At 45.0% G+C, this 27144-nt stretch overlaps 1 protein-coding gene across 1 annotated transcript; it reads left to right on the top strand.

Annotated features, from left to right (window-relative positions):
* The first annotated feature begins 12773 nt into the window (after nt 1-12773).
* On the top strand, nt 12774-27144 carry LOC308473451 (uncharacterized protein). The gene is made up of 7 exons (XM_080999030.1): nt 12774-12972; nt 14285-15571; nt 17535-18446; nt 19861-19955; nt 21777-21944; nt 24082-24239; nt 24603-27144. The coding sequence occupies exons 2-7, from the start codon at nt 14286-14288 to the stop codon at nt 24846-24848; spliced, it is 2865 nt and encodes a 954-aa protein (XP_080855156.1). The 5' UTR covers nt 12774-12972; nt 14285; the 3' UTR covers nt 24849-27144.

The raw sequence follows: 27144 nt of genomic DNA on the forward strand, positions 1-27144 counted from the left end.
CAGCCACAGGTTTCTCATTCCTAATATATACCAATAGCAAGCTCAGGTGTTGAGTTATGATGGCTACAGACCCCAAACAAGAGAAACCAAAGGAGTAAATTATTGTGCTTGGGGGGGGGGACTCAAGAATTGAAGAAGTACAAGGGGGGGGGATGAAGGCAGGGCATAACAACTCGCAAACAACTTGTTGAGAGGACTGAGCATGTTCATTTGTCACAGAATGCTGAATGTCATCTCTGTGCAGGGTGAGGCGGGAGAACAACATGCAACTTTTCTGCTCCCAATAATTTTTATTTATTTCATTTGTGAATCACTTCACCTGAGGCATCCCGAAGTGATATATAAAAAGCACACATAAGTACAGTTAATTTGTGTGTGCGTGTGTGTATTCAAAGTAAGATAAAGGGACCCCTGACCATTAGGTCCAGTCGCGGACAACTCTGGGGTCACAGCGCTCATCTCGCTTTACTGGCCGAGGGAGCCGGCGTACAGCTTCCGGGTCATGTGGCCAGCATGACTAAGCCGCTTCTGGCGAACCAGAGCAGCGCACGGAAACGCCGTTTACCTTCCCGCCAGAGCGGTACCTATTTATCTACTTGCACTTTGACGTGCTTTCGAACTGCTAGGTGGACAGGAGCAAGGACCGAGCAACAGGAGCTCACCCGTTGTGGGGATTTAAACCGCCGACCTTCCGATCGGCAAGTCCTAGGCTCTGTGGTTTAACCCACAGCGCCTACCGCCTCCCTATTTAAAGTTAACATAAATGTAAAAACAGTTTTAAACAGCAGAACATACATAAAATCCATTCAATTGCAAGACAGATATCTCCTGGGATAAATTTTTTAGAAAGCTTGTTGAAAGAGGCACTTAGCAGGTGCTGAAGAGACAACAGAGAAGGTGGATATGCAGTGGGAGGGGGTTCCAAAGGGTGGTTAATATTTTATATTAACGTGCATAGAACCAAACCTAACAGACAAATAATTTCATATACATAAAGGGTGCAAAGAGGGATTTTGGAATTTGGAATTAGAATTTCCATTCTAATTGTGTGTGGGGTTTTTCAGGTGTGCCCAGCAGTTAATACATATCTGTGCAATGTCTGGATTGGCAAACGGTTAAGAGTTCTAGATGAGAGCATATTGTGCTGGTGGCTCTCTTGTCGTTGACCTTTTTATTAACAGAGGTAATCAAATCATACCAATCTTGGAGAAATTTATCGGATGTTCTTTTAGCTTTCAGCCACTCTTAATTTATACGTGAGTTTCTCTATCAACAGAATGGTATTTCCCAAACCTTCTAGGAAACCCAGCAGCATTCTGAGGCAGGTCCTGTTTGTAGAAATTCTGATACTCACTACAAGGAGGAAAATTTCCTGGATGCAAACCTAGAAGTCTCAAAAAAACAAAACTTTGGACGTGTAAGTTCATCCACAATCATGCCCAGTGAGGTGGCCTTCCTCTTAATGTTTTCCAAGTTAAAAATGAGATGTCCTAGACATACAAAAGCTAGTTCAGGTCAGAGCTGGAGAAACAGGTGGAGGAAACTAAGCCTGGAGTAGCAGCAAGAGATTATCTTTCCTTCTCTTTGACTTCATGACAAACAACAGCATCACCAACAGGGAGGGGAGACAAGAGCCTGAAAGGCAGAACATTGTGTAGCCTTGAAAAGCTTGTTCCCCAGCCCTGATCTAAACTAAGGCATGTAGACAGACCACGTGCCAACAAGCATATGATACTCATTTATCTGTGTTGGCTTAGCTCAGGGGTCAGCAAACTTTTTCAGCAGGGGGCCAGCCCACTGTCCCTCAGACCTTGTGGAGGGCCGGACTATATTTTTTGGGGGGGAGGGAATGAACGAATTCCTGTGCCCCACAAATAACCCAGAGATGCATTTTAAATAAAAGGACACATTCTACTCATGTAAAAACACGCTGATTCCCGGACTGTCCACGGCCAGATTTAGAAAGTGATTGGGCCGCATCCAGCCCCTGGGCCTTAGTTTGCCTAGCCCAATGATTCTCAACCTTTTTTCCCTGAGCCACATTTTCAGAATAAAAATTTGCTCGCGCACCAAATTTTTTATTGACAAGAAATACATTGGAAATTACTCCTGCCAACCTAGCAGTTCGAAAACATGTTAAAGTGCAAGTAGATAAATAGGTACAACTCCGGTGGGAAGCTAAACGGAGTTTCCATACGCTGCTCTGGTTCGCCAGAAGCAGCTTAGTCATGCTGGCCACATGACCCGGAAGCTGTACGCTGGCTCCCTCGGCCAATAAAGCGAGATGAGTGCTGCAACCCCAGAGTCGGCCACGACTGGACCTAATGGTCAGGGGTCCCTTTACCTTTACCTTACATTGGAAAACGAAAAGAAAGAACTTCAAACAGGGCTTTATTGATAACATAAAACACAGCTGTTTACAATATGATCGTGGGGTGGAACAGCCAGACGGTATAAAACAATGCAGCTACATAAGAACAAGAATCGCTCCCAAAATATAATTATAAATTAGCCTCTTACGTAATATATGTACCTTGAGTAGGTATACAAATTCAATGAGATGTCTGAACTTCCTTTGGTTGTGTAATCTTGTTTCTATTAGGTTTGATTTAAGGCAAGCAAACTTTTATCTCCTCATCACGGCTTTGCCCCTTTGACGGAAGGCCAGTTAGTGTGACTCCAGGCGAAGAACTCCATGCAAAGCAGATGAGCCAAGCCACAGGCAGATGAGCCAAGCCGTAGACATCACTTAAAGCTCATCATCGCTCAAGGAGAGCCATCTCTACCAGCCAGAACCATGTTCCCCTTTCTTGTATCCACCCCATCTTCTCTCTTTCATGCACCCACCTATTGCACACCCCGTATTTTCTCCCTCTCTCTCCTTCTTTCTCACCCCTCCATACAGTCCCCATCTTACAACACGGGAAGCTGCCATATAAGAAGCCAGACCATTGTCCCATTGTTTTCCACACTGGCAGACGCTCTTTGGGATCCTCTTAGCTGCAAAAACCAGGCAGTGAACTTTTGACCCTCTCCATACAAAATATGTCCTCTGCCACCCTTGTACACCTCACCTTTCTGTCTCATTCCTACCCACACCCAACCTTCCCTTTCCTGCCTCATTCGTGCACACCCATGTGTCAGATACTTAATCAGCCTGTGCACATGTCTCTCCTTCCCTCTCTCAGTCTCTCTCTCTCTCTCTCTCTCTCTCTCTCTCTCACACACACACACACACACACACTGGTCACACTCCTCTTCTCCCCAAGCCATTTGGAGTTGGAGTTGGTAAGTCAGCACACACCTGGCTAGGGTGGCAGGTGAATGGGAGCAGAGCTCAGCCCAGGCTCTTCTATCTTGGCCTTCAATCACTGTTCCAGGCTCAGGTTTCCAGACTCCAGGCTGAGCACAGGAGCTGACAAGGCTCATGCCCGGCTAAGAAGGTATGGAGGCAGCCAACTCCATCATATCCTGTGTTCATCACAATCAGCACTGTTTCCGTTCTGCTACCGATCATCTGCCGGGCTGCCTCTAAGGCACACAACAGCTCCTGCATTTGAGGGTCTCTGTGTCCCCACAGGAAAGGAAAGGAAAACACCACAACTGGAAGAGTCTGCATGTATTGGTTAAAAGGTCAGTAGTTTCCCAACATGAAGAAAAACATCTTCATGTATGTGACAATGGCCACGAGAGTTTTAATAGCACAAGGATGGGAGACTGAAGAAACCCCAACTAAGGAATCATGGCAAGAGAAATTGATGGACTATGCAGAACTGGCAAAACTTATATATAAACTACAGGACAAGGATAACTGTGACTTTAAGGATGAATGGGAACCCTTTACAAAGTATCTGAAGACGCAACAAAGCGAACTGGACTCCTTGGCAGGTTTTGAATAAACATTCACAAAATTTTTATTGATAATAATCAGCTAAATAGTTTGAGGATCTATACAACTTTGTAACATGCAGAAAACAGCAGTCTCAGAGAAACCAAAGACTGGAACTGAGGGAAGTCGGGGGTGGGGTGGGTTTTGTGTGGGAGGGGGGAGGGAGGAAAAATGGGGGGGGGACACAAGGATGATATGTTTTTGGATAATATGTCTTGTTATAATTTTGAATTATTTTTTTTTTAAGGAGTTTCCCAACTTCTTGGGTCCTGCCAGCCTTCTGCCTTATTTCATATGTTCAGTGTTCCTGAAGCTTCTCCCCCTTGCTTTCCATCGTTGATCAGTGGCTCACGTTTTATGGCAGGGCCTTTTAGCTGCATCACTGCAGACACAAAATCAACAGGTGCAGCCTCCCCAGGCTTGGAGCTGCCTGTCGCCCAGCTGTGAAAGGTGCCGAAAAACTATCAAGGAAACGCTGGGGAGGGTGTGCAAGTAATCATTTCCCGGCTGGCCACAAAAGCACCTTGCACCACACTCTTCAACTGCACCTTTTGCCAAGTGAGGCAGAGGATGCCGATGTCAGCAGAGGTTGCTAGTTTTAACCCTGCTCTTTGCATACGGTCAACCCTGAGCAGCCAAAGAGGCTTGCAGCCTTTCATTCATAACCCACCTTCCAAAAGGTTTTAGTGACATCTGGTGGTGTGATTGGGAAACCATAGCTATTGTAGGATTCTCCTTCAGGGATGCAATTTCTCCTGTCCGCTGGGGAGCAGGCAAGATTTTCAGGAAGCATAATCAGAAAGAGGAAGAGATGGAGACTTGAACATACTTGAGGGTTTAAATTTAGTGGCACTAGAGGTCAACCCTAAGGGACGTGGGTGGCACTGTGGGTTAAACCACAGAGCCTAGGACTTGCCAATCAGAAGGTCAGCGGTTTGAATCCCCGCGACGGGGTGAGCTCCCGTTGCTTGGTCCCTGCTCCTGCCAACCTAGCAGTTCAAAAGCACAAAAAGTGCAAGTAGATAAATAGGTACCGCTCCATCGGGAAGGTAAACGGCGTTTCTGTGCGCTGCTCTGGTTCACCACATGACCCGGAAGCTGTACGCCGGCTCCCTCGGCCAATAAAGTGAGATGAGCACTGCAATCCCAGAGTCGGTCACGACTGGACCTAATGGTCAGGGGTCCCTTTACCTTTACCTAGAGGTCAACCCTACCTGGCTTGACTTTCCTCCAGATGCAAATAGCAGAGGGAGGGCAACTTAATCCTCTACACCCCACACCTTTCTCGCTGTTTCATCTAGCATTTTTATTATTATTAAAAGGATCCACAGAACTACAAGTGATATGTATGGCATCTTGAGCAGTTTGGGAGGGCTTCCTGTAAGTGAGTGGCTGTTGGCTGTGCGGACTCAGTGCTGCTGAAATACCAACAATATTCTTTTCTTTTGAAAAAACCTTGCCTACAGTTGTAGATTGGAAGTCGAACGGAATCTGTCCGCTCGACTTCTAAAACGTTCGGAAACCAAAGCGCAGCTTCTAATTGGCTGTAGAAAGCTCTTGCAGCCAATTGGAAGCCGTGGAAGCCCCATCGGACGTTCGGGTTCCAAAGAACATTTGCAAACCAGAACACTCACTTCCGGGTTTGCGGCATTCGGGAGCCAAAACGTCCGGGTACCAAGGTGTTTGGGATCCAAGGTACGACTGTATACTCAAAGCGGCTTACTAGTTTTATTATCAGTTTCTTTACTTAAGAATTTAGGAATGCCTCTACATCCAAAACTTACTGCAGCGCTGTATTCAAGTTGTTATGTACTGAAGTTCTCACCCTGGGCCAGCAGGGGGAATACTGTAGATAGTTCAGGTCCAGATATGCAAATAAGGGATCGAAAGTGACGTTCAGTGATTGGATATTTACAGAAAATGGTTACTGTTGCGTTCTAGTGGAGCTCTAGATAAGCAGGCTGGCTGAACCCTTCAGTTCAGTTCTGTTCTGGCCTGTGAATAAACAAGAGCTGTTTGAAGAATCACTGTGTCGTCTGATATGTTCACCCACAACTTAACACAAGTGCTTTGACCATGATATCCTCCTAGACCAGCTCTGAGTTAGCAGTGGGAACTGTTTTATCCCTCCCTCCCTCCCTGTGTCCAGAAAATAGCATTGGGGGGTTGTGTCCTGGCCCTGTGGCCCTTCTGCTTTGGGGCCTTGCAAAGGCACCATCCTGTCACCAACTCTGCTTAACATCTATATATTGGAAGCAGTCATTCTGTGGCAAAGTGTCATCAACACACAGGGAACCCGGAAGGGCCTTCTCAGCAGTGGCACCCTTCCTGTGGAACGCCTTCTCATCAGATGTCAAGGAGATAAAGAACTACAACTTTCAGAAGACATCTGGAGGCAGTCCTGTATTAGCAAGTTTTTAAAGTTTGATGTTTTATTAGGTTTTTATATTTGTTGGAAGCTGCCCAAAGTGACTGGGGCAACCCAGCCAGATGGACGGGGTACAAATTGTCACGACTAAAATGGCTGCTGTTTCTTTAATGCTTAAAAAGCTGGGTCAGCATGAGTCAGCAGCCTGCAGCAGGTTGTATATATAAAGTGAGAAATGTTAGTTTGTTGGTTGGGTTGGTTGGTTGGTTAGTGAAAGCTGGTAGTGCTGATGTGTGTATAGTTGGTCAGTCGCTTTTGCAGAAATGCTTTTAAGAATAAAACTCTGCAAGGATACTTTTCTCGTGGACTCTTTTATGCCGACAAGGGTCCGAGGACCAGGCTGAGGCAACAAAGAGAGGTCAGAACCTTTTTTTGCTTTTTACAAACACTGACACAAATAACAGAAATTATTATTACTATTTCTGATACATTCAGTGGGCCAACCCTGTGGAACTGCCTCTCAACGGAGATTAAACAGGCACCCTCCTTGCTGACGCATCCAGACTTGAGGGTAGTCAAGTCCAGATTAAGACTTTCCTGTTCATAGAATCATAGTTGGAAGGAACCTTGGTGGTCATCTAGTCCAACCCCCTGCAATGCAGGAATATTAACGTAGTTCCAGCAAGCATTTTAACGTAGTGCTCAGTTTAATGATATTTTTTCCTGGTTTTATCGTCCCATTTTCTGTTCCTGTTTTTTATGCACACTGCTTAGAAAGCAAGCAATTAAGCAACTGAGTGGTATGTAAATGTCTGAAATAAATAAAATTATTGTGTTACGTGCTTGTGAATGGTTAACACCGGACTGAGGTCCGCATGTTTGCCGGCCTTCAGGATGAATTGGCATCAGGCTGCTCTCATCATCACAAGACTTTGGCCGGCTGACTTTGTTTGATGGCCAACAAGAATGTGTTACCATAACACGCTTCCAGGCAGCCTGCTTGCTGAGGATTAAGTGCTGTTGATTAGTCAGTGAGCACTGACTTTGATTTGTTTGTGGAGAGGCTAGGCAACGTTGCATCAAAGCAAGGACTCGGCTACATTGGTAAAAAAAAATGTTTTAAATGCGTTATAACATCGTGACACCAGATGGTGGTGTAGAGCTCCATCTTTCGGCAACGTGATTCCCCATTATGAGGTTTACAATGTGTTTTCCTGAAATGTTTTTTTTATGTGTCTAGATCCAGTCCAGGGCCTATTCTATACTGTCCATAGTGTTTCCCCATTAGTTTCCTTCCTGCAAAACGTCTAATCTTTGGGCGGTGGCACAAGAGCACCAAAGGAGCTTTGATTGCAGATCCTGAATTGGATGGTGTTTGCTTGAATCCTACCTCAAAATAGTGGCATAGACAAGTCCCATCTGTAATTTTAGTTAAACGTGTAATATATATGTGTGGGTGTGTATATATCACTAAAGTGTTGCTTCGGCACATTTCATAAATCAAACTAAATAAATAGCAACTTCACTTTGAAAAGAATAAGAACCCTAATACTGTTACATAAGCATGAATGTTTTATGGGCTCTTGCCAGTAAGAAATACTGCATTCTATCGCCTTGGCGGCTCAGTTGGGAATGGTCCCTGAATTTTCATTAAAACAGACAAAGCCTTATATTTTAACTAAACATATTCATGGCAAATTATTTAACAGCAGTTGTTGGTCCCCCCCCCCCCCACTTTCTTTCAGATGTAATTCATAGCATGCATTGCGTCTCCCTGGTCTGCCTCTTTAATTTCTGAGCGTCTCCTTTCGTCCTTGCTTTGCTTGAAAATGAGCACATGTCCTGCCTACTTCCTACCCCTTGTAAAGGAACCAAAAAATGTTTCACATTTCTCCAAGCCTCCGACAGCGGAGGAAAATATCTTTATGTAAATCTCAGCATAACCTCATTTTGTCCAGATGGATGCCTATGTTTTGACAGCATAACATGGAGACTACTGCTTCGTTGTGATTAAAACAACAGCATCAGCCAAAGGGCTGAAACAAACATGGTCTGCCATTATGTACCTAACTTCAAAGCAGGCATAGGAAATCCTTTTGAGTCTGAGGGGCACTTTCCCTTCTAGGCAATCTTCTGAGGGCCACCTGCCATTGGTGGCAAAAGTGGGTGGGGTAATGGATCTTAATTTTAACTTTCTAAAGGTAAAGGTAAAGGAGCCCTGAACAGTTAAGTCCAGTCAAAGGTGATTGTAGGGTTGCGGCGCTCATCTCGCTCTCAGGCCGAGGGAACCGGCGTTTGTTCACAGACAGCTTTCTGGGTCATGTGGCCAGCATGACTATACCGCTTCTGGCGCAACAGGACACCGTGATGGAAACCAGAGTGCATGGAAACGCTGTTTACCTTCCCGCTGCAGCTGTACCGATTTATCTACTTGCACTGGCGTGCTTTCAAACTGCTAGGTTGGCAGGAGCTGGGACAGAGCAATGGGAGCTCACCCTGTCGCGGGGATTCGAACCGCCAACCTTCTGATCGCCAAGTCCTAGGCTCTGTGGTTTAGACCACAGCGCCACCTGCGTCCCCCCCCCACCCAAGCAAGCAGAAATCAAAGAAGGCAAAAGCATTCAAGGATGCAGAGGACACCTGGTGAGGATCGTGGTGTGACCTAAGGAAGGTCCTTAGGACCAGAGAGAGAGGCTTGGAGGGTCGCATTCAGACCCCAGGCCTGAGGTTCCCCATCCCTGCTTTAAAGCAACCTTTAAAGGGCGCCTTCACACAGCACATAGCTAAATGATGGGATTTGCTACCGCAAGATGTAACAACAGGCCGCCATCTTAGTCAGCTTTAAAAGGAGACTGGAGTCATCCATGGAGGTAATTCAATAGCCTTCAGCGTCTAATGGCTTCAGGATCAAAAGCAGCGTGTTTCTGAATAAGTCACCAAGGAACACTAGCAGGAAAGGGCTGTTTTCCTCATGTTCTACTTATCCTCTTCCCATAAGTACCCGGTCATGGTGGGTGCAAGAGATGCTAGCCTAGATGGGCCTTTGGTCTGATCCAGATGGGCTCGCCTTGCAATCATGTATCTCCCATGGTTATGTGAACCCCAAATCACACAAATATCATACCATTTCCTGGTTCGCTATAGACGCCAGGAGGAGGAGGAGCTCACTAATTATGAGGTGGGAGGGAAAAGAAGATTCCAACGTGCAACGCTTTTCACGCCACGGCTGCCTGAGATGTTCAACAGGCCATTTAACATTGTGTGTATATTTTTTCTCTCTCTTTTCACTGTAAATTTGCAGTGGATTGTAAAAGTGCCACGTGGTTTATAAATGCTTCCAAAACAGTGCTTTTTTTCCCTTAAAAAAACAGGTGCCGGTACTCACCATGAAGTTGTTACAGTAACTGCCACACTTTTTAACAACAAACATATCAGACGACACAGCGATTCTTCAGACAGCTCTTGTTTATTCACAGGCCAGAACAGAAATGGGCTGAAGGGTTCAGCCAGCCTGCTTATACAGTGGTACCTCGGGTTACATACGCTTCAGGTTACATATGCTTCAGGTGACAGACTCCGCTAACCCAGAAATAGTGCTTCAGGTTAAGAACTTTGCTTCAGGATGAGAAGAGAAATCGTGCTCCGGCGGCGCAGCGGCAGCGGGAGGCCCCATTAGCTAAAGTGGTACCTCAGGTTAAGAACAGTTTCAGGTTAAGAACAGACCTCCGGTACGAATTAAGTACTTAACCCGAGGTACCACTGTATAGAGCTCCACTACAAAAGCAACAGTAACAACTTTCTGTAACTATCCAATCACTCAACGTCACTTTCAATTCCTTATTTGCATATGTGGACCTGAGTGAAAACTATCTACAGTATCCCCCTGCTGGCCCAGGGTGAGAACTTCAGTACATAACAAGTACCCCCTGGAAAAAAGGGGGGGGGAATAACTGTGCCCAAGTAAGTAAATAGCAGCTGCTGGTTCCCTACCCGTCTAATCAGGATTCAGACCACCGTGCATGGGGAAGGGAGAAACTCTCCTGCCCTTGGGCGGGTGTGCGAAAGCAGCTATTTGGTCTCTGTTTTCTCTATGACTTAAGAGTTTTTAAAATAAGGTTAGGTACAATTTACAAAGTCTGATGAAAGATAAAAGACACACTTGCTTTCAGACGACAGGGCAGCTGGGAATTAATAGTAGCAGTGTGTACTCAATCTTCCCTGCTCCTGTTCCCTTAAAGGTAAAGGGACCCCTGACCATTAGGTCCAGTCGTAGCCAACTCTGGGGTTGCGGCGCTCATCTCGCTTTATTGGCCGAGGGAGCCGGCGCACAGCTTCCGGGTCATGTGGCCAGCATGACTAAGCCACTTCTGGCAAACCAGAGCAGCGTACGGAAACGCTGTTTACCTTCCCGCCAGAGCGGTACCTATTTATCTGCTTGCACTTTGACAGGCTTTCGAACTGCTAGGTTGGCAGGAGCAGGGACCGAGCAAAGGGAGCTCACCGCATCGCGGGGATTCAAACCGACGACCTTCTGATCAGCAAGTCCTAGGCTCTGTGGTTTAACCCACAGCGCCACCCGCGTCCTGTTCCCTTAGTCTTCCATAATTCCTCATTCCTACTCTCCATCATTGCTTTTTTGGACCTCCAGGAATTTTGACAAATGGCAACATCCTTTAGGAAACAGGAACGCATGCTATTGCATTCAAGTAACGGATATGTGCCAAGCACGGAGCACTTCCACCTCTTTCTTTCTTTCTTTCTTTCTTTCTATCTTTGGCTGGGTTTCTACATTTACCATTCTTCCGAAAGACAGCATCTTAGCAGGCGAGGAAGATGTGAGCCATTGAAATGAATGTGCCTTGCTAAGCCATAAATTGCATTGGGTCTGCTCTGTGAGTATTGGAAACAACCCATCGGAATGGATTGCTTCGAAGTCTTTTCACTCTGCGCCAGGTAAAGCGATTTTTAGGCCACTCCCCATTCCTCCCTGACTCGTGCCTTATTTTATCTGGCCAAAGGTGGCAACCCTTTGGTATCCATGGGTTTTGATGGGTGGCACTGTGGGTTAAATCACAGAGCCTAGGACTTGCCAATCAGAAGGTCGGCAGTTTGAATCCCTGTGGCAGGGTGAGCTCCCGTTGCTCGGTCCCAGCTCCTGCCAACCTAGCAGTTCGAAAGCACATCAAAGTGCAAGTAGATAAATAGGTACCGCTCTGGCGGGAAGGTAAACGGTGTTTCCGTGCGCTACTCTGGTTCGCCAGAAGCGGCTTAGTCATGCTGGCCACATGACCCGGAAGCTATACGCCAGCTCCCTCGGCCAATAAAGCGAGATGAGTGCCACAACCCCAGAGTCGGTCACGACTGGACCTAATGGTCAGGGGTCCCTTTACCTTTAATTTAGCATTTTACTTTTTTCCCCACGCTTAATTGTGCAACAGTTTGCTCCAGCAACGATAGCAACAGACACACACACATATATATTTAAATGTTTATAACTGCGGTATTTCCCAGGTGTCAAAAAAGGTTATTTATGTACTGCAGCCCATAGAATTTGTGCAGCTTGCAGACCTAACATATAGAATAAGAGAACAAGAAGAACATATGTTTAAAGAAGATTGGAAAATGTTTATTGAATATACGGGGGGGGGGGACACTTGAAAACGCTGGAAGTGTTAAGATAAATTCAACAGTGTAAATAAGTTTTGATGGAAGGAATAATGGAATACTGAATGGTTTTGTTGTTGTTTAGTCGTTTAGTCGTGTCCGACTCTTCGTGACCCCATGGACCAGAGCATGCCAGGCACTCCTGTCTTCCACTGCCTCCCGCACTTTGGTCAAACTCATGTTTGGTCAAACTTCAAGAACACTGTCCCACCATCTCGTCCTCTGTCGTCGCCTTCTCCTAGTGCCCTCCATCTTTCCCAACATCAGGGTCTTTTCCAGGGAGTCTTCTCTTCTCATGAGGTGGCCAAAGTATTGGAGCCTCAGCTTCACGATCTGTCCTTCCAGTGAGCACTCAGGGCTGATTTCCTTAAGAATGGAGAGGTTTGATCTTCTTGCAGTCCATGGGACTCTCAAGAGTCTCCTCCAGCACCAGAATTCAAAAGCATCAATTCTTTGGCGATCAGTCTTCTTGATGGTCCATAAAGTTTTGATGGAAGTAATAATGGAATACTGAATGGTTTTAGTTTATGTAAAATATGCAACTTTTTATGTTATGCAAAATGAACCATGGAAAGAGAAGGGAAGTCACTGACATTTTAAGGTTTTTTTAAATGAATACCCTGAATTGTAAAACAGAAAACTGAATAAAATTATATATAAAAATATAGAGATGTTTCTAACCAACTTCTCCGTAGCCCAGGCTGCATTCCCCCCAACCCCATCAAAGAAACTCTCCCCACGTGACGTTTCTCCTCCAATTACTTCCCTTCCGCGGCAGCGTGGGCGGAAAAGGCTGCTGCCAGCACCAAAAATGGCTCCGGCGGCGTCACTTTCCCCGCGAGAAATATGTCGGGTGGGGCGTGCGCTGTCTTTGCAGTTCCTGCCTTTCCTTGCCTTGCTACGGTGGCCGCCGAGGGTCACGCGGAGCGTTTTCCTCCCCCGCTTTGAGGGATGCTGCAAAAAGGAAAAGAAAGGTCCGCTTAGTTTCAGCTCCGCTTCCTTCTCTCCGCCCCGGGAAAGGCAGCAGGGCTTGGCTGTCATAATTCAAAAGGTATTCTGTCCCTGGAAGTGGAGGTTCCACTGGTAGAGCTCACTGCATGTTGCTTGGGGGGGCAGAGGGGGGGGGATACGTCCTTGCAATTTTGATGCCCATCCAAGGTGCCAGCTTTCGGCAACGAACTCAGACCTGGGCTAGATCAGTCGGTAGAGCATAGTCATTCTTAATCTCAGGGTCGTGGGTTCGAGTTTTGCACGTTGGGCAAAAGATTCCTGCACGGCAGGGGGTTGGACTAGATGACCCTTGGGTCCCTTCCAGCTCTACAGTTCTGTGATTCTAACAGTTTGAAGTTGCAGCAAGAGCCCAGTCGCTCACCAAGAGCAGCGGCGCCTAGCACTCCCTTCCTGCTGAGATCATGCAGGGGCCTTCGCTGTTCTCTTTTTGGCACCTGCTAAAAAAAACCCCACTCCTATTTGGACAAGTCTCCCCAGATGCTTAGAAACTTGTAATCTGCTTTTTTGTATTTTTACTTTTGCATGTTTTGAAGTGAGGGTTGTAATTCCCCCTCCCCTTGATTTTACTGTGCTATCTTTTGTAAACCGCTTTGAGGGATTTCAAACAACAACAGCAATCAAGCGGTGTATAAATCTTAGGAAATAAATAAGTGTTTGGTGCTAAGAAGTAATTTGTTTTGTTTGGGCTGAATCTTCTGCCTATCAGTTTCACTGGATGACTCCCAAATCCTCGTTTTAGCAGAGAACTTTTCTCGCTGTCTCTCGCTCTCTGCTTCCCTACACCTCTCTTCCTTCAAACATTTCGGTTTTCCCTCATAGGGTGATGTTTTCAATGCAAAATTTCCAGAATTGCATGAAAGTGTCTAAGTGTGCCTGCCGACTCTTTTGCGTTCCATGTTTCTCATCATGGGTAGGTGTCTTCTCAGTTTTGCACAAGGCAGCAAATAGAGAGTAGAGCCTGGAATATAATAAATTTCCACCAAGGCTTCCTAGTAGGCTGGAATATGAAACTAGGCTTAATAGTGCAAGTTTATTCCACACTTTATTCAGTTTTCTTAGGCTGCCCTCCTTGTGTTTATTTACCAAGAAGTAAGTTCTGTTGAACTCAGTGAGACTTCCTTCTGAGTTGACATGATAGGATTGCACTGTTAGTCTGTCTCCCTCTACAGAGGGAGGACTGGTCATACAGTCCTTTGAATTCCATAAACTTCGTCTTCAGTTATTAACGTGTGACATTCTGTGTTAACTGTGAATTGACGGAGAAAGTGAATTTATTCATTTATTTATTTTGAAAGTGGGGGGTTTATACAAGCCAATGTATCACCATTCTTTGACGCACTTCCTTTTGATAGGATGGAGAAAAAGAAAATTGTAATGAAATCCAACACGGCTGCTTCCAACCTACTGAGAACCTTACATTCTCTCTATCAGTTTGGCCACTTCTGTGATGCAATAATATACACAGACCAGTTTGGCATCCAGGAGGAGTTTTTCGTTCACAAAGTCGTATTGGCTGCTTCCAGCAATTACTTTAGAAGCCTGTTTCTCACCGATGAGATGCTGAAAGCCAGAGATTGTCGGGTGACTCTCCAGGGTGTTCACACTGAAGAATTTGTCTGCTTCCTAAAGTTTGCCTACACAACAGAAGTAGAAATTGAAGAGGACAAACTGCACCGAATAAAGGAGGTAGCCGAAAGACTTGAATGCCAAGATCTGCTTGATGTTTTTGAAGAAATGAAGGCTGCAGGAGAAGATTTGGATCTGGGTGTTCATTCAGAAAGACATGAAGGCGGTAGGTCTGTCTGCAGTAAAACAAAACAAGTAGAAAACAAGGAACAGAGTGCTTCGTCCCGAATTTTGGCAGCGCCCATGAAGAGACAGCTTTGGGACCGAAAGAAGCACACAAAACTGACTGCCATCTATGATGGTAAACCTGGCCTTTCTGACAAATATGGTGTTGTGTTTGAGGGACCCAAAGACAGCACAGCAGCGTCAACTGGATGTAATGAAATAGACATGCACGGCGCTCATACTATGAAGAATGTCAGCCCGCCGGAAAATAAGGCCAGCCACCTGTCACTAAATCAGGTAGACTCCAAGGAAGCCTACATTGTTACAAGCAAGATACTACCCGGCCAGGAGGAGGGTGAAAACATTTTGAATCTTAGCGAAACCAAACTCAGGAAATCGCCGCGCAATATATCGAAAGTCTTGCCCCAAATATACACGTGTGACAAATGTTGTCATTCCTTCCATTTTGCCAAGCAGTACCGGTCGCACATGGAACAAGAACATGACGCAGATCTGGTGGTTCAATATAGCTGCGATATGTGTGGCCAACTCTTTCCCAGTTGCCAGGACCTAAGGCAACATAGGCTGACCGTTCACAATGATGAAAAGCAGTTCCCCTGCTTGTTGTGCGACAAAAGGTTTAAGTGCCAGAAAGACATCAGCCATCATATGCGGAGAGTGCATGAGAAGAAAAAGAATCCTCAGAGGTGTCCCTACTGTGACAAAGTGATCAGCTCTAAATGTGGCTTGACGGTTCACATTCGAACACATACGGGAGAGAAGCCTTATAAGTGCGGAGGCTGCACGGCAAGTTTTGCTCAGAGATCTGCCTTCACTACTCATGTAAGGTAAAGTCTTTGTACATTTCAGAATATTGGGAGATAGTTTTCCATCTTCATCTCTTTGCTGTTAGAAATTTTATCCAGAAGCGAATAGAAGTCTGCCAGCTTTAGAGGATTTGCTATAGGATTCGCTTTAGAGCCAGTGTGGTGCAGTGGTTAAGAGCGGTGGACTCGTAATCTGGTGAACCGGGTTCGCTTCCCTGCTCCTCCACATGCAGCTGCTGGGTGACCTTGGGCCAGTCACACTTCTCTGAAGTCTCTCAGCCTCACTCACCTCACAGAGTGTTTGTTGTAGGGGAGGAAGGGAAAGGAGATTGTTAGCCGCTTTGGGACTCCTTAAGGGGAGTGAAAGGCAGGGTATCAAGTCCAAATTCTTCTTCTTTTTCTTAAAAAAAAAAAGGTAAAGGACCCCTGACAGTTAAGTCCAGTCGCGAACGACTCTGGGGTTACAGTGCTCATCTCACTTTACTGGCTGAGCAAGCCGACGTTTGTCTGCAGAAAGTTTTTCAGGGTCATGTGGCCAGCATGACTAAGCCGCTTCTGGCAAAACCAGAGCAGTGCATGGAAACGCTGTTTACCTTCCTGCCGGAGTGGTACCTATTTATCTACTTGCACTTTGACGTGCTTTCGAACTGCTAGGTTGCCAGGAGCTGGAAATGAGCAATGGGAGCTCACCCCCTCGCGGGGATTAGAACCGCCAACCTTCCGATCAGCAAGCCCAAGGCTCAGTGGTTTATACCACAGCGCCACCTGTATTCTTTTTGTTATTGCAGTGCTATTATACAAGCATATTCAAAGTTACATTTAGACAGTTCTATCAGTGTAAAAGTATTTGCTGCATGGCTTCCACAGCCAGTCTGTGAAGCTTACAGGCAGCACAATAAACTTTTCTTTCTTCCTTTTATAGCCTGGACAATGTGTGGCTCAGCAAACCAAACAGCCACAGTCAGAGAAACAAAGGTGCTGTGCTCCTCAGTTTGCTCTCCTTGTCAGCCAGCTCATACAAACTGCCTTGGAGTTTTTATGCCCTGTGCGTTGCTAGGGGTGATTATTATTGTCAGACTTTATACTTGGCTGCTGCTGCTCAGAACAAGATTATAAAATGATGCTTTACATCACAGTCCATTGCATCTCTTGCTCAGAAGCAAACCCCACTAAGATCAACTGAATTTACTCCCAGGAATGTATTCTAGAATTGCAGGCTCTGCTTTTAACTTTGCCTTCATGATGTGTATTTGTCAATTTCCATTTTATTTTACTAAGCTTTTCTATCCCACCTTTCTAGAAAAAGAAACCTATCCAATGCAGCAGACAGGTCCAACCAATACATCAAAACTTACCAGTTTTTAAAACGAAAACAAAGTTAAGATGGTAAAGGTAAAGGTAAAGGGACCCCTGACCATTAGGTCCAGTCGTGACTGACTCTGGGGTTGCGGCGCTCATCTCGCTTTATTGGCCGAGGGAGCTGGCATACAGCGTCCGGGTCATGTGGCCAGCATGACTAAGCTGCTTCTGGCGAACCAGAGCAGCGCACGGAAACGCCGTTTACCTTCCCGCCGGAGCGGTTCCTATTTATCTACTTGCACTTTGATGTGCTTTCGAACTGCTAGGTTGGCAGGAGCAGGGACCTTCTGATCGGCAAGTCCTAGGCTCTGTGGTTTAACCCACAGCGCCACCTGCGTAGCAAACAGTAACTAAATATCATACCTGGAAATGCCTGCTGGAAAAAAAATCTTAGAATAGCACCTAGTGATGGGGGCAGCAATATCCTATGTATTTTGACTTAGAAGTATGTCCTACTTAGGTCATTGGGGCTTACCCCATAGAAAGGAGGTTAGGATTGTGGCCTTAGATGCTTTTCAATCGAATTTGCCCTTGTATGAATATATGGATTATTTGTGTATCTAGTATAGCCTGCGGAAAATTGTATCTAATTTACAGGTGGCATTACTTTTTTTCCCCCCAACAGAAAAATACATGAATCGGGACAAGACAGGAAACTCAGTCCAGATTACTGGATGATAGCACCGCCAACGAAAAAAGCAGATGTTATAGATAGCAAAGTTGACAAGAATAGCAAAACATACCCAAAGGTACCAAACAGCGACTTGCAAAGAGAACCTGTGGATGAAAAAACTCGAGAGCTTGAGGGAGAATCCAGGAATCCTCCTCCTTTGGAAGCAGAGTCTGAGAGGAAAGAGGAAAGTCAGGAGCAACGTGGTGATGCTGATATTCCAAGAGAAAAACCAGATGGACACAGGACTTTGGCTGCAGAAGACTGTGTAAAAGGAGAAAGGGACTGTGAAACAGAAGGAAGGGGCAGGGAAGAGAATGAGGCAGTCTCTTCCGAAGACATCGATGAGAATTCAAATGATCAAGACGCTGAAGAAAGCAAATCGGACGCCGGTTGCAAAGCGAGGGGCGTTGTGAGCAAAAACGAGGGAGCCAAAAAATCGGCCTACGTTATAACGTGTACCAAATGTGTGGAGAAGTTCGTCTCGCGGAAGAAATACACTGACCACTGCAAAAACGTCCACCATTCTGTGCCTGGTAAAATTTATCAGTGTGACGTTTGTAGCAAGTCCTTTGCGAGTTACAACAGCTGGAAGGAGCACAGGGCGAGCGTCCACACGGACGACAGGCAGTTTTCCTGCACCCTCTGCAACGCCACTTTTAAAAGGAAAAGGGATGTGAGGACCCACTATATGCGGAAGCACGAAGGAAGAGTGAAGCGTCCCCTTTGCTCTGTCTGCGGGAAGATCTTGAGCTCAAGAACGGCGCTAGTGTTTCACATGAGGACCCACACAGGCGAGAAGCCGTACCAGTGCAGCATTTGTTGTTCGAGATTTGCTCAGCCATCCCAGCTCAAGATTCACACCAGGTAAGCCTGTTTCTTTCTCTCTCTCTCTCTCTCTCTCTGTCTGTCTTTTCTATCTTCTATCTTTAATTTTGCAAATTCTGCATGCATCAGAACTGGGTACTTACCGGTACTTCTAACTCATATTGGCCATGCGTACAGTGGTACCTCAGGTTACATATGCTTCAGGTTACATACGCTTCAGGTTACAGACTCTTCTAACCCAGAAATAGTGCTTCAGGTTAAGAACTTCACTTCAGGATGAGAACAGAAATCGGGCTCCGGCGGCGCAGCAGCAGCAGGAGGCCCCATTAGCTAAAGTGGTGCTTCAGGTTAAGAACAGTTTCAGGTTAAGTACGGACCTCCGGAACAAATTAAGTATTTAACCTGAGGTACCACTGCATTAACAAACAGTAAATGTTCCAATGAGTGTAGGGGGGGGGGGTTAGAAGAGTGTGTAGCTGGCAACCTTCAGTAGTAGTTGTGATACAACTAGAACTAAATAGTTCTAGCATTTTTTAAAAAGGTGACACACCGCTTAAACACACAAATATACAAAGCAGCTCTTGGACCAACTCCAAATGGGAGCAGAGGAGGGGACTGACTTTCCGTGCTTCGAAATTTCTGGTAATGTTACATGATTTCTGCTGCTATCTCAATGGGGGCAGGTTTAAAAACCTGTTTCCTTGAGCTAGGGCTCCCTTCTCTATTTGTTCTCAGGAGGTCTTAAATCAGGAGAACTTCCGGTGTTGCTGGACTTACAACTTCTGATTGTAATTTTGTCTGGCGCATGCCATTTTGTGGTATTTTTACAAAAGTGTGGTTTATATTTATCTAAATAAATAAAAACTAAAACCCCTCAGCATTCCAGCTGAGGGCTAGTGGAAGTTGGCATCCAAGAACGCTTGGAGACTCGAAGGTTCTCCCATTCCATCTCAAATTATCCTGTACTGATTTTTTAAATTTTATTTTAATTAAGTCTGCTGTTATTGGTTGTACTCTAAAGCAGACACAGGCAAACTCCAGCCCTCCAGATGTTTGGGACTACAATTCCCATCATCCCTGACCACTGGTCCTGTTAGCTAGGGGTGATGGGAATTGTAGTCCCAAACATCTGGAGGGCCGGAGTTTGCCTAAGCCTGCTCTAGAGGAATGAGAAATCTTTTTCTTTTCTTATTTGACAACTCTATCTTTGATACTTTTTTTTGCTGTAGCCATAGAATCGTATAGCCAGAAAGTGCCTGAAGATCATTTAGTCCAAGTCCCCAGGCTATGGCAGGAGTCATTTCCCGAGAAGTTCTCTGCCGCTTGCCTTGGGTGGTGGCAGGGAGGTGAGGGAGAGGGGTGGAATACTGGCAAACTATCTGTAATATTTACTAAGCAGGACATGTCACTCTTCACATGTTTTGTCAGCGTTTTCATATTTCTTTGACTGCAGGTCCCATACAGGTGAAAAGCCATACATCTGTGAGGATTGTGGAGCTTCCTTTGTAGATAAAGGCAAGCTTACTGGCCACAAGAGGACACATACAGGTATAATAATAATAATAATAATAATAATAATAATAATAATAATTTATTACTTATACCCCGCCCATCTGGCTGAGTTTCCCCAGCCACTCTGGGCGGCTCCCAATCAAATGTTAAAAACAGTACAGCATTAAATATTAAAAACTTCCCTGTACAGGGCTGCCTTCAGATGTCCTTTAAAGATAGGATAGCTGCTTATTTCCTTCACATCTGAAGGGAGGGTGTTCCACAGGGTGGACGCCACTACCGAGAAGGCCCTCTGCCTGGTTCCCTGTAACTTGGCTTCTCACAATGAGGGAACCGCCAGAAGGCCCTCGGCGCTGGATCTCAGTGTCCGGGCTGAACGATGGGGGTGGAGACGCTCCTTCAGGTATACAGGTAAGCGTTTAAATCCAGTCCTTGGATGTGGCAGAGGTTAATGCCTATCCGTGCATATTGATTTATTCTGATTACAATTCTGCATTGCTGGGGGTTGCGCTAGATGACCGTTGGGGTCCCTTCCAACTCTACAATTTTATGAGTTTTCATGAATTACAGATAAGTAGTTGAAAAGGATGATGGTGGGGGAGGTTACTAGATTTCATGTGAGGCATAACTCTTAAGCTGCCTCTCATTCACTTACTCTAGCCTGTTCTATCGGGTCGAACTACATGTTACACTGTGATCAGGAATAAGACAACACACACATTTCTACACTCTCCACAAATGGCCACCTGCCCAGGGCTTCTGTGGCATTGACCACACAGAAAAAGATGTGTAACTGTTGCAGCAGAGGCTTAAAGGATCATATACCCCAGGAGCAGAAAGAGAGGCAACTATTCTTGGGAAGGTAGAGAGTGTAGAAGAGATCTCCTCGACCAGGGAAGGGGAATGTGTGGCCCATCAATGGAAGTAGATCGCAAATGTGTGTCTATGCACTGTGCGACGACGGCCACACGGATGCTCCTAGCCCAGAGATGGAAAGAAGACAAAGTCCCTACCAGAGAGGAGTGGCAAACTAAGCTGTTGGAGTACGCTGAAATGGCAAAACTGACCAGAAAGCTCAGGAACCAAAAAGACCAAATATTTAATAAAGAATGAGGGAAATTGATACTGGTAGAGCACTGTAAGCAGATGAAAAAATTAGCAGGATTGCAATAATAATAATAATAATAATAATAATAATAATAATAATTTATTTGTACCCCGCCCATCTGGCTGGGTTTCCCCAGCCACTCTGGGCAGCTTCCAACAAAGATTAAAAATACATCAAAATGTCACATATTAAAAACCTCCCTGAACAGGGCTGCCTTCAGATGTATTCTAAATGTCAGGTAGTTGTAATGTAGCAAATGTAGCAAATTTTATGGACAAAATGGAGAGACATAAAATATGGATTACTAAACAATATGCAGTTGAAAAGGTTGACAATAGGACCCATGGAGGGGAAGTCCAGAGATTCAGAGAAATCTCTAAATATGGATATGTATTTTGTATTGTTATAATTCTATACTTCTAAATTCAAATAAAAATTATTTCTCTCTCTCTCTCTCTCTCACACACACACACACACTGGCCTTTCTAGTGTCCCACTGAATACGTAGCTGTTCAAAGGTTGTTGGGACACCCAACTGCTGTCCCGGGCCCAGAGTGGGGTAAAAAGTAAATAAACAAATGGCATCCCCAGGCGGCCTAGCCAATGCTCAGGGATGATGGGAAGTGTAGTCCAACAACATCTGGAGAGGCTTCCCATCCCTGGACGTTCTTTGGACGTCTCCTGCGGGTGATCATCAGTGTAGGTAACGGTCAGTAACATAATTCTACCACCATTCATTTCCTTTGCAGGAGAGCGTCTGTTCAAGTGTGATGTCTGTGGAAAACATTTTTCTACCAACGAATACTTGAAATGCCATAAGCGCTGCCACATGGGAGCCAAGCCATACAAGTGTGATGTGTGTGGGAAAACGTTTGGACTGAGGGCCTCATTAGCCCAACACAGTAACGTTCATGCAGGTAATAAATCCCTTCCCAGTGGGGGTGGAGGAGATGGATCGTGTTGATGAAAGTCTCTGCCACATGCAGCGTTCATTCTGTGCAAATACAGCGTAAGAATCCAGAATCTGTCCCAGACCACAGTTGGCAATGTGCCTTGCATATTTATTTAAATATGATGCAAGAATCGTCATGTGGAAATACTACCGTATTTTTCGCTCTATAAGACGCACCAGACCGCAAGACGCACCCAGTTTTTGGAGGAGGAAAACAAGAAAAAAAATATTCTGAATCTCAGAAGCCAGAACAGCAAGAGGGATCGCTGCGCAGTGAAAGCAGCAATCCCTCTTGCTGTTCTGGCTTCTGGGATAGCTGCGCAGCCTGCATTCGCTCCATAAGACGCACACACATTTCCCCTTGCTTTTTAGGAGGGAAAAAGTGAATCTTATAGAGCAAAAAATACATATTTAAATATGATACAAGAATTGTCATGTGGAAATAATTCGTTAGTTAAATACTTTCAGTACAATTTATGTTCTAAGCAGGAGATCGTTACATGTGTACATGAGCTAGGGTGCTCTGGGCTAAATTTCAAACTTTATTTCATTCCAGGCAAAGGGGGACAATGTATTTCCTTGAGAGTCATTGAAAATTAAATAGATCTGTGTGCTCTAGCTTCCCCAAATGCTCACCTTTCAGAACCTTGAATTCTTGTTGGGTATTTGTAAAACGTTGACAACCGCAAAAAACTTGGGATTCCCGTTTTCCCTACTTGGCAATATCTTTCCTTGATGAAAGCCAAGTTGTGTAGAGTCCGTGGGCAAGCAGCTTCACCACTCCACAGATCTCTCATTGCTTCCAAAAGATGGACATATTCACAGTTTACTCTGATGAGAACCTGCAGTGTTCAGAAATAGCATGGAGGCCTATTTCCAGCAGCAGAGGGTAGTTCTGTAAGTAGAACTGATCATGTGAAAACCACAAAGAGGAACCCAGCTTTTCCCTGTGTTGTTCTCCTGCCATAGTAGTGCCCTCAAGGCATCAGTTGCATTCATGCCTTACATGAAAATCACTCTTATCCCAGTCATGGTTGTGAATCCTGGGAACTGTAGCGCTGAGAGTTGGAAATCCCTTACAGAGTTACGATTCTCAGCTTTGCTGTTTAACAGCTGCTGTGTCTGTTGGCTTCTGTCTCTCTCCTGTTTCGAACTTACCGTATTTTTGCTCCATAAGACACACCTGACCATAAGACGCACCTAGTTTTTAGAGGAGGAAAGCAAGAAAAAATATTTTGAATGAAACAGTGGATGTATGGTTTTTGTGGTTCATGCTGTGGCCACAGACATGTGATTTGACGGTGAATTTGGGGTGATCCAATGCAAAAATCCTGAGAATCCATGTTGATCTGTGCTTTGTAACCACGTTTTTGCACCATTGCGGCCCCACAAAACAGTGGATGCGTGTGTGTTTTGGTGCAGGCTGTAGCCATGGACATGCTATGTGATCTGATGGTGAATTTGGGGTGACCCAATGCAAAAATCCTGAGGATCCATGGGCTTCTACCTCCCCCCTCCCAGGCAGCCTCCTTTATCTCTGCGTCCCTTATCTCTTTCCCCGATCGCTTGCCGATCAGCTGCTTCCTTTCAACACCCCCTTGCCTCTTATTTGCCTTAGTGTCTTTTCCTTAGCTAGAGCAGTTTTTTACTCCTCCTTTTCTTCTAATTTCTCTCCTTATTGCTTTAGCCTTCCTGTTTCCCCCCTTTGCAAGTTTGTTGTCTTTACCTCCCCCCTCCCAGGCAGCCTCCTTTGTTGCTAGCGTCCCTTATCTCGCTGCCAATCGCTTGCCGATCAGCAGCTTTGTTTTAACACCCACTTCCCTCTTTCAAAAAAAAAAAGCATGATCTGCTTTTTGCCCCTGGGCAATTTGGCTCCAGGGACCACGCATTCGCTCCATAAGACACACAGACATTTCCCCTTACTTTTTAGGAAGAAAAAAGTGTGTCTTATGGAGCGAAAAATACGGCACTTTGTTTTCTGATACCAGTATGTGTTTACCTTACAAGCCACTAAGTAGACCCAAAATGGGTCTAAAGTTGAGAGAGAAATAAGATTTTGTAAATACACCCCAACATTTGTGAGGTCTGTTTTGTTTTCTCAGAGACTCCTCCTTATTTTTGTGAGCAGTGTGGAAAGACCTTTACTCAGCAAGGAGCCCTGAGGCGTCACCAGCGTATTCACACTGGAGAAAAACCCTACAAGTGCAGGGCCTGTGAAAGGACCTTCACAGATCTGTCTACCCTGAGAAGGCATGTCCTGGTATGTTCTCCAGTTTGCCCCATTCATTTTAATAGGGATGGGCAGGCAAACAAGCTTAATACTCTTTGAGTATAAAAAATATTTGCCATGATCTTTAAAAAGCTTAGAACACCCATGTAGTAAATTGCTTTGGTGTCTGTCTAGGGGCAAATTTAATGACAGAGCCTTTAATCCCAGAGGGGCCTTTAGTCCACATTGCTTTGTTTTTTAAAAAATTGGTCTAGTTAGGCACAGTTTAAGTTGCATGACTCAAATTGATTATTATTACTTTATTGTTTTAGAAGGTCTTTATGATTGCTCTAATCAGGTCAGAACTTGAATAACAACAGTATTTTTTGGTCTTGTTTTCTTCCCCTGCTATAGGTACACGATCGGAATGCTCACTGGAGGACTTTCTTAATAGATCTTACCATCAAAAAGGATCACAACTGGTCCAAAATAGAGCCTTTTTCTAATATCCGTATGGGAGAGGACTCTAATCTGGTTTGGTCCGACGGCCAAAGTAAACTTTATAAACCAGAGAGCACCAGTGTAAAAAAAGCGGAACACATATCATGTGGTGGTAGTAGTAATGCCAGAGATCCTGACCATTCCCTTACGTATTTATAACTCTGTACAGTGAAGGCAAAATGCAGGTGTAAAACATTTTGCATCTCATGTGCCCCTTATGGGGGAGCATCCTCCATCTGCCTACAAGTTCTACAGAGAAGACACACTAAGAGTTCAGCATCTTCAGAGCTGAGAGGCAGCCACTGAGCAGCGTAGACATTGTTGTGGAATTGCTTGTGAATGGGTCATTTCTTAGTAGCTTGGATGCTGGCTTCGCTAATAGCTATTTAGGAGTCAGAAGAGATGCTTTCAGAGCTCACAATGAGTAGATATGGTGAGATATGCAGAACTAGCACAGCTGGCTTCAGCAGCAGTACAGAAGCATCTTCATAAGTTTTAAAAAATTCAAGACCCTTTTTCGGGCTGCTTTTATAATACTGCCAAGGAGGCTGTGGGCCGTGTTCGATTCCAATAGAGGGATGTCTCTGCTCAGAGATGCATAAGATCTTTGCAATGTACCTATGTGGGGACAGGCTCCGTGGTTCTGGCGCTGAGGGGAATAGCTCTGCCCTACTAGAAGTGCTCTTTATTATTCTCATTTCAGTTTTTAAAGAAATGGCATGGGCAAAGATGGGAAAGAGCTATGCTTAATGTGGGTGGTTAAAGCCGGGAGTCGCAGAGGCTAAGACAAGGCCAATAAGGCCCCTCCAAACTGGTAAAACAAAATATTAAAATAACAAAAGCAGTTTAGTGCATGTAAGTATAGGGTGATGCACACTGAGGCAAAACACTTCACATTGCACTTATGGGGTGTGATCTGGTGTTGACTGACCAGAAATGAGATACTGGTGGATAAACTCAATGAAAAGTGTGCAGCAGCAGGGAGGCAAATAGAATAGAAACACCCAATATCATTCATGTATTTTATACAAATCTTTGGGGAGGCAAACTTGGAATACTGTGTACAGTTCTACATTGTGAAAAGAATATTGTGGAACTGGAGAACGTGCAGAAAAGGGCAACCCAAATGATCGTGAGGCTGGAGCAGCTCCTCTGTAAGGAAACGTTGCAATATTTGGGGCTTTTTTGTTCAGAAAACAGGTTAGAGGGCATATGAAAGAGGGGCATGTGGAGAATAATACTAGAGCCATCCCATGAAGACGCAGGACAGACTAAAAGTGGGTATTTCTTCAGACAGCACGTTCTTCAATTACAGAATTCTCTCCCACAAGTTGTAGTAAAAGCCACCGAGTTAGATGGTTTTAAAGGGGATTGGACCATTTTATGGAGGATAAGTCTGCAAGTGGCTACTAGTCATGATGGCTGTGTGCCGTCTCCAGGATCAAATACTGTGTACCACCTCCATGTCTTTGAATACCAGCTGCTGAGGAAACAAGATAAGAAAATAACTTACGTTCTGGTTGTGGGCTTCCCAGGGTTTGACACTGTGGCAAACAGGATGTTAGGTGGGTTCCTGGTCTTACCTAGCAGTGCTCTTGTTCTTAATAGATGAAATTGCTTTCTACTTGTACTGTTACTCTTTGAACTTAACAGTGATTGGATCCAGTATGAAAAAGGGCAATTGCCCTCAAATGTGAGGCAGGGAAATAAAGTGAGGTTGTGGGGAAGTAACTGTATTGTAGGGGAGGTATTTGATGTGGAGCAGACGCACACCGTGTTTACAACACATTCCTTCCCTGCCAAGAATGCCGGAAACTGTAGTAGCAGAGCTACTACAATTCCCAGCACCCCTTATAAACTATGGCTCCCTGGATATTGGAGGGTGGGTGTGTGCTTTAAATGTATGGTGTGTATACACAACCAGAGAAAGGGCTGGATTCCTTCAGGTTCGTTGAATGTTACCTTCAGCCTTCTCAGTTTCAGAGAATGAAAGGAGGAGCTGTAGGAAAAGCCGCTCAGAACATTTCACATTGGCGTGTGGGAAATCCAGACTGCATGGACCATTAGCACTTGCTAATATGCTGAACAGAACAAGTTTGATTTTTAAAAAGACCACGTGTAAAGATTTGCTAGAGGGACACTCAGAAACGGCCTGAGACCAACAGACTCGAAAACTGTCCATATCTTAAGTGTATTTGCTATTTTATAACTGTAGCTGAGGATAAAATTTCACACCTGTTTAGGGATGTTTTTAATGTTTGATGTTTTATCGTGATTTTAATATTCTGTTGGAAGCCACCCAGAGTGGCTGGGGAAACCCAGCCAGATGGGCAGGGTATAAATTACTATTATTATTATCCTGTTATCATTTGTGCTACCTGTTTATAGGCCTGCTGCTTTGTAAATGTCGTAGCTTTCCACAATAAATAGTCATTTCATATGGTTTGCTCTGAAA

Source organism: Podarcis pityusensis (genome assembly GCF_964106645.2).
Source record: "Podarcis pityusensis genome assembly, chromosome: 3".
In the NCBI taxonomy this organism is placed as follows: domain Eukaryota; kingdom Metazoa; phylum Chordata; class Lepidosauria; order Squamata; family Lacertidae; genus Podarcis; species Podarcis pityusensis.

Bases quoted from the DNA above. Each gene is read 5' to 3' on its own strand.
- LOC308473451 (XM_080999030.1), top strand. From the start codon at position 14,286: ATGGAGAAAAAGAAAATTGTAATGAAATCCAACACGGCTGCTTCCAAC. The intron at 21,945-24,081 runs GTAATAAATCCC...TTGTTTTCTCAG, and splicing joins ACACAGTAACGTTCATGCAG to AGACTCCTCCTTATTTTTGT. The intron at 24,240-24,602 runs GTATGTTCTCCA...CCCCTGCTATAG, and splicing joins CCCTGAGAAGGCATGTCCTG to GTACACGATCGGAATGCTCA.